Source organism: Giraffa tippelskirchi, chromosome 7 (assembly GCF_054371585.1).
Source record: "Giraffa tippelskirchi isolate mGirTip1 chromosome 7, T2T-mGirTip1v1.2.pri, whole genome shotgun sequence".
Taxonomy (NCBI): Eukaryota; Metazoa; Chordata; class Mammalia; order Artiodactyla; family Giraffidae; genus Giraffa; species Giraffa tippelskirchi.
Window position 1 is genome coordinate 11,294,547 of NC_137281.1, and position 10,166 is coordinate 11,304,712.

Here is a 10,166-nt window from a genome sequence, read left to right on the forward strand (position 1 = left end):
ACCTGGGATAATCTCCCGGTTTTAAAGTCCGCCCGTTAGCAACCTTCATTCCTTATGCTGTCTTTTACATGTTTTATTTATTTGACTGTGCCAAGTCTTCGTTGCTGTGTGGGCTTTTCTCTTGTTGCAGCAAACAACAGCTACTCTCTAGTTGAGTTGCCCAGGCTTCTCATTGCAGTGGCTTCTCTCATTGCTGAGCACAGGCTCTAGGGTGGGTGGGCCTCAATAGTTTGGGCACCCAATAGTTGTGGTGCCCAGGCTTAGTTGCTCTGAGGCCTGTGGGATCTTCCCAGGTCAGGGGTCGAACCTGTGTCTCCTGCATTGGCAGGTGGATTCTTTACCACTGAGCCATAAGGGAAGCCCCCTTATGCTGTCTTAATTCACCTTTGTCATGTAATATATCCATAGGTTCTAGGGATTAGGCTGTGAGTATCTTTGGGGGGTCATTACTCTGCCAACCACACCCACCACATGTAAGACACAGGCTCCGGTGTGCCAAATGAGATATGAGTCCCTGCTCTCGTGGGGCTGACATTCTGCTGGGAAGCAGAGACAGCGAGTGTCTTGCAGCGTGGCGATAAACCCTGTGTGAGCAGAAAAGGCCGGGTGGGGTTATCCAGCGATGAGAGTGACAGGGTCATGGGGAAGGCATCTCAGAGCACTCACCCATCAGCAGGGACTCAGGAGAAGTAAGGGAGGGTCTGGGGGAACCATCCCAGGCAGAAGAAAAGCAAGGCAGGAACACATGCAAGGAGCAGCAGGGCATCGGGACGTCGGGAAAACCAGACCCACCCAGACTCAACAGTGGCCCCTTGTGTGTATGCATGCCCATTCCTGTCTGAGAGTTGGGCCTTGAGGAGCTATTGGTTGAGCTCAGATCTGAAAGGTGGGGAGGATGGAATGCGAGGTGGTTTGTGGAATTGCCAGCATCAGGTGCACGATGCGTGTGCGTGCTGAGTCCTGTCCGACTCTGCGATCCCATGGACTGTAGCCCACCAGGCTCCTCTGTCTAGGAATTCGCAGGCAAGAATACTGGAGTGGGTTGCCATGCCCTCCTCCAGGGGAATCTTCCCGACCCAGGGATCAAATCCACTTATCGTGCGTCTCCTGAATTGGCAGGCCGGTTCTTCACCAGTAGCGCCTCCTGGGAAGCCCTGTCCCCTTGTTTGGGTATGGCCAAATCCCATCTCTCCAGGAGTCGGCACTCTGGTCTAGACAAGCTAAGTTTGGACCAGATGGACACCTCCCAAATGAGTTTGTGTCCTTGAGATTCGGATAGCGGTGTGGTCTTCCAAGATCTGCCAAGACAGGCTCCATGGTAAACTTGGACACAGGCCATACTGCCAGCTTCGGAGGAGAGACCCTGGCCCTTGGCTGTCCCTCCCCCAGGGCCTTGCTGAGCAGCCTGCCATCCTGTGGCCCCTGGTTTTCATTTGTCTGGAGCCTGATGCTGGAGATTCCACAAACCACCTCGCATTCCATTCTCCCCACCTTTCAGATCCGAGCTCAAATAATAGCTCCTCAAGAAGACCTTTCCTAACTCTCTGTATCTAACAGTATATGCCAGGTATACACTCATAATGGGCTTCCCTGGTAGCTCAGGTGGTAAAGAATCAGCCTGCAATGCAGGAGACGTAAGAGACGCAGGTTTGCTCCCTGGGAAGATCCCCTGGAGGAGGGCATGGCAACCCACTCCAGTATTCTTGCCTGGAGAATCCCACAGACAGAGGAGCCAGGCAGGCAACAGTCCATACGGGTGCAAAGAGTCAGACACAACTGAAGTGACTTAGCACTTGGCGTGCATACACTCATAATACTGTATCTTTGGACTTCCCTCGTGGTCCAGCAGTTACGACTGCATCCCCAAAGCAGGGGGCATGGGTTTGATCCCTGGACAGGGAACTAAAATCCCACATGCCATATGGTGGGGCCAAAAAGAAAAAAAAACAAAACCCAACCCTTATGTATCTTTATCATAGTTGTAGTAGTTGTAGTTTGTTTTGCTTATGATCAGATTCACCAGTCTTTTCCTCTACAATTTATACTTTTTGTGTCTTAAAGTTTCTCTGTCTCTGAGGTTACTAAGATATTCTCTTTTATTCCCATCTAAATGCTCCAGAGTCATGTCTCAAACTTAGATCTTAGATCACTAGCAACTTAATTTTTGTGTATGCTGTAAGGTGGAGAGCTGTATTCATTTCTACACTGCTGTAACAAATTACCAAGATCACAGGATTTAAACAATACAACTTTATTTTCTTACAGTTCTGGAGGTCAGTAAACCAAAATCAGTCTGAGTTGGGGTAAAAACATGGTGATGTCCGGGCTGTGTTCCTTCTGTCTCTTAAAATTTATTTTTAACTTTATTTATGTATTTAAAATTTTATGTTGCTCTGTTTCTTCTGGAAGTTCTAGGGGGAGAATCCATTTCCTTGCCTTTTCTAGCCTCGAGAAGCTGCCTGCATTCCTTGACTCGTAGCCCCCCATCACTCCAGTCTTTGCTTCCATTGTCACATCTCTGGCTCCTCTGCCTCCCTCTTTCCATGTAAGGACCCTTGTGATTACATTGGGCCCACTGGAATAATCAGGATAATCTCCCATCTCAAGATGAGATCCTTCGTCATGTATGCAAAGTCTCCTCTGCCATGTGGAAGCCAACACAAACTCAGGTTCTGGGAATTAGGACGGGGACGTCTTTGGGGGACCATTATTCTGCCGACCACAGGGTCTCATTTAATTTTCTTCTCTTATCTCTCAGCTCATTCGCCGATTAGCTATTCTTCCCTGGCTCGTCTATGGTTGGGACTGGCAAACGACAGTCCGCGGGCAGAATCCGCCCACCAGCTGTTTGTAAATAAAGTTTTATCGGAACACGGCCACGCTCATCCTTATATCCTAATGTGTTTGTCTGCCTTTGCAGGACAGCAGCAGAGCTGGGTAGCGGTGGCAGACCCTGTACGGCCTGCAGAACCTAGTAAGATCTACTGCCCGGCCCTTTACAGAAGAAGTTTGCCAACCTCTGAGTATACAGGTGGGGAGCATCTCCTGACAGGACCTTGTAAGCACAGGTCTGTTTCTGAGCTCTCAGTGCCCTCCCTCCAGCCTATTCCCAAGCCAACATCACCAGCCTCATTATTACAGCTGTGTAATAATTCCTCAAATGGGGGGAGGTGAGGCTCCCCTACTTGTTCAAAGTGGACTTGGCTTCTTTACCTTTTTTTTTAACCTATATGTTGTACAGTACTATTTCTAGATAATATTGATAATATTTATTTGGCTACACCAGGAAACAGTGGAGGACAAGGAAGCCTAGCGTGCTGCAGTCCACGGGGTCACAAAGAGTAGGATACGGCTTAGCGACTGAATGACAACCAGGTCTTAATTGCAGCACATGGGATCTTTGATCTTCATTGCAGCTTGTGGGATCTGGCTCTCTGACCAGGGATCAAACCTGGCCACTCTGCATTGGACACATGGAGTCTTAGCCACTGGACCACCAGAGAAGTTCCTTGGCTTCTTTCTCTTGTTTTTGTAACTCTTTGCCTGGTGTCCACCTCCCTCACTAGACCAGGTCTGTCTTGTTCACTGCCCTGTTCCTAACACCCTATGCAGGGCCCAGCTCACAGTACCTGCCTAATACATGTCTGTAGAATGAACAGCAGTCCACTGTTAGCTCAGTCATCCTTGTTTTATAGCAGGAGAAATGGGCTCCAAAAGGGGAACCATCTTTGCCCAAAAAGGTGCTTGTAAAGTCCTTATAATACTCCCATTTGGAAATTCCCTGGCAGTCCAGTCATCAGGACTCAGTGCTTTCACTCCAGCAGCCTGGGTTCAGTCCCTGGTTGGGTAACTAAGATTGCAAAAGTTGCAAGGAAAACTGTTTCAGTGGAAGAAATATTAATAAAACAAGCTATGTCTGACAACACCTAGTATAAATGAAAAACAAAAACAAAACACTTCCCATTTTATAGATAAGGCATCTGAGTCCAGAGAAATCACAAAACTTGTCTGAGGCCCTGAGGCTCTTAAGTAGTGGGTCAAAGATGTTTCCAAAGCTTGGGCTTTTAAAAATTTTTATACTGCTGGTAGTACACCCTTTGCGCTTGCTTTTATGATTTAATATACCTTGGGAATTCTTCCATGTCAGTACATGTAGATCTGACTTTCCCCCCTGCAGCTACATCTTCCATTCTGTGGCTGTACTTTAATTCCTTAGCTGGTCCACTATCAATGGGCACTCAGGTTATTTCTCATCTTTGGCACTGCCATTGTACTGCAGTGAACATCCTTAATCTTATATCCTTTTTTTTTCCCCCAAGTGCTAGGATAAATTCTTAGAAGTGGAATAGCTGACATGAACATAGACGCATTCAAAGTTCTTTATACCTATAGTCGGGGGTTCCCTGGTGGCTCAGACAGTAAAGAATCTGCCCACAATGCAGGAGACTCGGGTTCAATCCCTGGGTCAGGAAGATCCCCTAGAGAAAGGAATGGCTACCCACTCCAGTATTCTTGCCTGGAGAATTCCACAGACAGAGGAGCTTGGTGGGCTACAGGGATCCATGGGGTCAAAAAGAGTCGGACACGACTGACTAACACACACACACACAGAGTCAATGGCCAAAGTGGAGGCACTAATTTAAACTCACAACAGTAAGGAAAGCTTGTCTCCACACACTCCTCAGCAGCACACAATGCTAGCAGAAGTTTACCTTTGCCATATGAATGGGGGGGGGGGTGGGAAACCAGAGCCAAGAGCTTTCTAACCACACCTCCAGGTCCACGGTTTGGGACTCAGTGCAAACTCTTATGGATGACGCTTTCCTTTCCTCCAAACAAGGGATTCCTCCGCCTCCAAGTTTGAGCCCAGTGCGGGGGCAACTTCCCTTCCGTCTACCTGGAAGAGGCAAGTCCATACAGCCTGGCTTAGAGATGCCACTTCTTTATTGACCGGGGCTGGCAGCAGAGGGAGCCAGTGAGCCAAGAGGAGCGCTCACTCCCGCTCCCCGGGGCTCTCGGCTTGGTGGTGGCTGCGTTGGTGAACGAGTAGAAGGCGCCTCTGGCCAAACGCCTGGCCGCAGCTGGAGCAGCGGTGCCGCGCGGTGGCCTGGCTGCCCGGCGCGGTCGGGGGGTCGTGGCACAGGCGATGAGCCGCCAGTTTGGAGGGGAATGAAAAAGCCTTGGGGCAGTGTGGGCAAGGATAGGGGCGGGCGTCGGTGGCATGGTGCGTGTGGCGGTGGGCCGCCAGCTTGGAGGGGTAGCAGAAGGACTTGGGGCAGTCGGGGCATGGGTAGGGGCGGGCGGGCGCGTGGGTCCAGAGGTGGGCTGCCAGCTTGGAGCGGTGGCCGAAGGCCTTTGGGCAGTGTGGGCACGGGTGCGGGCGGGCGCCGCTGTGCGTGAGGCGGTGGGCGGCCAGCTTGGAGGGGTAGGAGAAGGCTTTGGGGCAGTCGGGGCACGGGTGGGGGCGGGCACCACCGTGTGCCAACCGGTGCGTGGCCAGCTTGGACGGGTACGAGAAGGCCTTGTCACAGTCGGGGCAGCGGTGCGGGCGCTGGGGCGGGGGTCGCCGGCGGGGTCGGGAAGGCGCCCCCGTGGAGGCAGCGGGCCCTGGAACAGACTGGCTGGGCTTCTGCGGCGGCCCCTGGTCGGGAGCTAGGGGACAGGAGGGTTGGTGGGCTCCAGAAAGCAGCCAACGCCCTGAATCTAGACCAGACTCCCCCTCGACCTTGACATTCTAGTGCATCTGGGTCATATTGAGGTTCCCCAAATGGCTTGATCCTGCTCCTCACCCACCACCATGCATCCTCCTAAGGCAGGCTCCAAAGAGATACGTCGCTGGAACCCCAGACCTAAGCTTTCCCAAAGCCACTAAAGTGTCCGTTTCCAGTATCCTCCCAAGTGATAACCTTGAAATCCTTACAGAGGATCACTGAGGTCCCCCAAAGACAACCTGGAGGATTCCCCAGAACGTTGCGCTTTGGGGATCCGAAATGGTTATCACCCTGGCCCCTCAAACTGTCACCCTAAGGCTCCCACAATACGTGACTCTCTTGGCCCCAATTCCTGGAGAACGCCCCCTACCCCAGGTGGAGACGCCCTCACCTTCTCCTTTGGTCACAGGCTCCTTGTCAGTGGGACTAGGCTCGGCGACCCCCGCCGCAGACTCCGCCTCTCGCTCCAGCATCCTGCTGGCCCAGGAACCTAGAGGGAGGACGTAGGGCGGGAGAAGGGGCGACGCCGGGGGTTACCAGCTTGTTGGGGATAGGACTGAGAGCCCATAGTCAGGGGTTAGTTTGTTCAGGAGCAGGGGCTATCACGTCGGGTCCTAGAAGGCGAGGGTGGGTGGAGCCTAAGGGCGCAGTGGGCGGGGTTACGCAAACGACCCAGAGGCAGTCTGTTTGGAACCTAGGCCCTGCGACTGAGCCTTCCAGCGGAGTGGGCGGGGCCTCTACAACTTTAACTCCCAGCCGCCCCGGGCGCGGAGCAGGTGGGGCCTAAGCCCAGGGTGGGCGGGACAGGCCGCGGATGGGTGGAGCTATACAATTAAGGCCCAAAGTCGGTTGCTCAGCAACTCTGTCCCAGGGGAGGGGCCTACGCGATCAGTGTGCGGGAATTCACACCCAATAGGTAGCTTTACCCGGCTCTTGGCTCAGTCTCAGTCCATTGAAGCCGCGTGTACTGCCTTTCAACCTCGGAGTGGAGCTGGAGCCGTGGAGAGGAGAGGGGAGACCTGGAGGAAGGCACAGAAAGAGCGTAGTTCGTGTGTTGCGATCCAGAGACCCATAATGGACTTCTCCCTCGAGGTCGCAAGCGTCCGAGCCTTCACGCACCCCTTGGGATCATGGTATTCGGTCATCAGTGCACCCTCCCAAGGCTCAGGCGCCAATGCAGCCCCTCCGGAACCTACGCATCAGGACCCCAATGGGTCCTTTTCCGGCAACTGCGGCGTCCAGGCCCCACTCCACTTCCCGAAGACCCAGTTGTCTGGGTCGGAACCCCTGCCTCCTCACCTGCGGACGGCCCCTCCCTGGGGGCGGGGCTCCGGGCCCCTCCCTCGGCGGCCGTGGCCACTGCAGCGCTGCCTTCGGATGCTGGGGAGCTGCACCACCCGGCGCGCGCCCAGCGACGGGAGGGAAAAGGAGGGAGCGCGCGCGAGCTGCTGGGCCCAGCCTCATTTCCATCCCCTCCTCCCACGCCGGGCCAGTGGGGGTGTCAGTTCGCATGCGCAGTCGCGGCCCACGGGGGCTGCTGCGGAGGAGAAGGAATGGAAGGATTGGGTGGGTGCGCCAGGCCAGCGAGTTGGCGAGCAGGCGCAGAGCTACAGGCCGAACGACCGGAGGAAAGTGTCCTGCGGCTTGCGGGGCCTACGGTGGCTGACTGGAGTCAAACACGTGCAGGAGTAAACGCGGGGAAACCTAACTCGGAGATCACTGAGACAGCTTCCTCTTTTTATGTTCCCTTTCTTTTCGAGAATTTCGCTGGGAGCTTGAGTTCTGTCTCGCGAATCAGTTTCAAGAACCCGCTTTCTATTCTCCCCTTCAAGGCATTGGCAAGGAAAGGGTAGCCATTTCCTCGAGAGAGGACGGAGGCAGGACTCCGGGCGCAGAGGGAGCTGATGCCCAGTGAAAGTCACATTATTTGCACAGCGCCCGGCACTTTTCGCCGTTGAGTGATTCAGGATTCTCGGCCCCTCGCACCCCAATGCTAAGGCCCTGGGGCAGGGAGGGCGGCGGTGTCCAGGTTCCCCGGGCCCCCGCGTTCCTGGCTGGAGCTCATGCTAGGCCCAGGGTGGCTTGTCATCATTACGTGACGGTGCACCTTCCTGCCCCGCACAGGAATGATCGTGAAGTGCCTATAAAACACTCCCGCGTGGGTGGGTCTTCAGTTTGATAATCCACAAGATCTGGCAAACCCAGGCAGTCATGGGAGTTATAAGGAAGGATTATTTGGGCTCATTTCCCCACCCATTTCTCCCGGGTGATTTTTGAAGCTATATACCAGGCCTCCTATTGCATAAAAATATTTTTATTACCCTTGGTTTGTTGAATCAGTATTTAAACAAGATCCACAGGTTGGATTTGTTTGTTGTGAGTCTTCAGTCTCTTTGACATTTTAAAGGGTTCATTTAAAAAGTTACTGCATGCAAAATGGATCATCGAGAGGCAGAGTGGAAGACAAGTCAGTGAGGCGGCTGTTCTATATTAATTATATTATCAACTGTTAAAAATAATATGATTTTGTAATAATTATATTATCATTACAGCATGCATCTGATCTTTTATATCAGAAATTGTCCTGAGTGCTTTATAGGTGTTCATTCATTTAATCCTGACAGCAATTTCTCAAGAGGAGGCGCAACTATTATAAAAATGATGCACAGTGGGACTTCCCTGGTCTAGTGGTCTACTGGTTAAGAATCTGCCTGCCAATCCAGAGGACATGGTTTCCATCCCTGGTCCAGGAAGATCTCACATCTTTCTTAGTTGCCGTGAGACAGCTAAGGCCATGTGCCGCAACTAGTGAGCCAGCCCGCTAAAGCCTGTGCACTGTAACTAGAGAGTAGCCTCCACTGGCTGCAACTACAGAAAGCCCATGCATAGGAACGAGGACCTCATGTGCCCCAAGGAAGATCCAGCACAGCCAAAAATAAAAATAAATAAATTCTTTAAAAAAAATAAGGCATGGGGACTTCCCTGGTGATCCCGTGGCTTAAACACCATGCTCCCAATGCAGGGGGCTCAGCTTCAATCCCTGGTCAGGGAACTAGATCCCACATGCTGCAACTAAGTCTGCATGTCCCAACTAAAGATACTGTATACTGCAACTAAGACCCAGCACAGCCGAAAAAAGGCACTAAGACTTATTGAAGCAGAAAGAAGCAGGGCCAAGATTTGAACCCTTGCAGCCTAACCCTGGAATCCATGTAATTTACATTCTTGCTTTGTTGCCTCTGTGACTGGGGCAGAGGGCATGATGATGGAAAAGTGATCTGATTGGAGAGGTTAATTCAACAGGGCTTAGTAATGAATGGAGAGGAAGTAGTAAAAGGAGGAAGGAGTCAAGGGTGATAATGAAATAAGGAGAGCCACCTCCCTGGGAGCACAACACCTAGAAATTGTTCTGTGCCAGATGATCTGCCAAACTTTTTGCAAATGTACACTCATTTGATTTTTTTTCTAAATTGAAATATAGTTGCTGACAGTAGTATATAAATCACAAGTGTATAGTCTAGTGATTCAGTTTATTGAATGTAAAGATTATATTCCATTTATAGTTATTATGAAATATTGGCTATATTCCCCATTTGCACAATATATCCTTGTAGCTTATTTTACACCTGATAGTTTATGCCTCTTAATCCTCTACCCATGTAATGCCCCTCCCCACTTCTTGCTCCCCACTGGTAACCACTAGTTTGTACTTATCTGTGAGTCTGCTTCTTCTTCTTCTTTTTTTTTTTGTTACATTCAGTAGCTTGTTGAATTTTTTACATTCCACATATAAGTGATATCATGCCGTATTTGCCTTTTTCTGTCTGATTTATTTCACTTAGCAGAATGCCCTTCGAGTCCATCCATGTTGCTGCAAACAGCAAAATTTTGTTCTTTTTTTATGGCTGAGTAGTATTCCATTGTATATATACACCACGTCTTCCTTATCCATTCCTGTGTGGCTGTACACTTAGGTGGCTTCCATATCTTGGCAATTGTAAATAATGCTGCTGTGAACATTGGGATGCTTGTTATCTTTTCTTAGATCTTCACAGTGAGGGAGGAACAATTTTCAGCCACAATTTACAGATGAGAAAACAGAAGCCCAGAAGAGGTTAAGTTTTGAGCCTGAGGTCACACAGTGGGGAAGAGTGATGGTAGTTTCTAACTCTTAGAATGCCTCACAGCTAACTCTACAAAACCCCCAGAGGGCGTGCATGCCTTCAAGGGACAGGTAATGGTCTAGAGATCCTGCCAGAACAGTTAAGAATGGGCCCCAGGGCTGAGGAGGTTTTATTTGGGGGATCCTCACAGTACAGTGCCTGAAGGTCCCTGCTTTCTGGCCTCTCTCTCCCCTGAGCTCCTGGCCATCCCTCCTCTCCTTGTTTTAGGCCGATTCTTTACCAACTAAGCCTGACCAGGGATCAAACCTGTGCCCCCTGCAGTGGAAACACA

General features: G+C 51.3%; 2 protein-coding genes across 6 annotated transcripts in view; one reads left to right on the forward strand and one right to left on the reverse strand.

Annotated features, from left to right (window-relative positions):
* The window catches only part of XRCC1 (X-ray repair cross complementing 1), a 29,530-nt gene extending 25,607 nt beyond the window's left edge, over positions 1-3,923 (forward strand). The window contains exons 17-18 of one of the 3 annotated variants that reach the window (XR_014060902.1): positions 2,921-3,031; positions 3,287-3,923. Coding sequence is in view for 1 of the 3 variants with exons in the window: in XM_081516007.1 (XP_081372133.1) it covers positions 2,921-2,941 (21 nt within the window). In the remaining 2 variants the exon portion in view is untranslated. Of the gene's footprint in view, positions 1-2,920 lie in introns of all 3 variants that reach the window. The other 2 variants (XR_014060901.1, XM_081516007.1) reach the window with 2 other exon arrangements.
* ZNF575 (zinc finger protein 575) lies at positions 2,236-7,192 on the reverse strand. 3 transcript variants are annotated; one of them, XM_081516008.1, is made up of 4 exons: positions 6,908-7,192; positions 6,638-6,730; positions 6,103-6,201; positions 2,236-5,652 (listed from the first exon to the last, which is right to left on the reverse strand). In XM_081516008.1, exons 1-4 carry the CDS (start codon positions 7,179-7,181, stop codon positions 4,994-4,996), a joined length of 1,125 nt encoding a protein of 374 aa, XP_081372134.1. In that variant the 5' UTR covers positions 7,182-7,192; the 3' UTR covers positions 2,236-4,993. The 3 variants fall into 3 exon arrangements, with proteins under 3 accessions (XP_081372134.1, XP_081372136.1, XP_081372135.1); XM_081516010.1 differs by having other exon boundaries at positions 7,011-7,191; XM_081516009.1 differs by having other exon boundaries at positions 6,831-7,117.
* Positions 7,193-10,166: the final 2,974 nt, after the last annotated feature.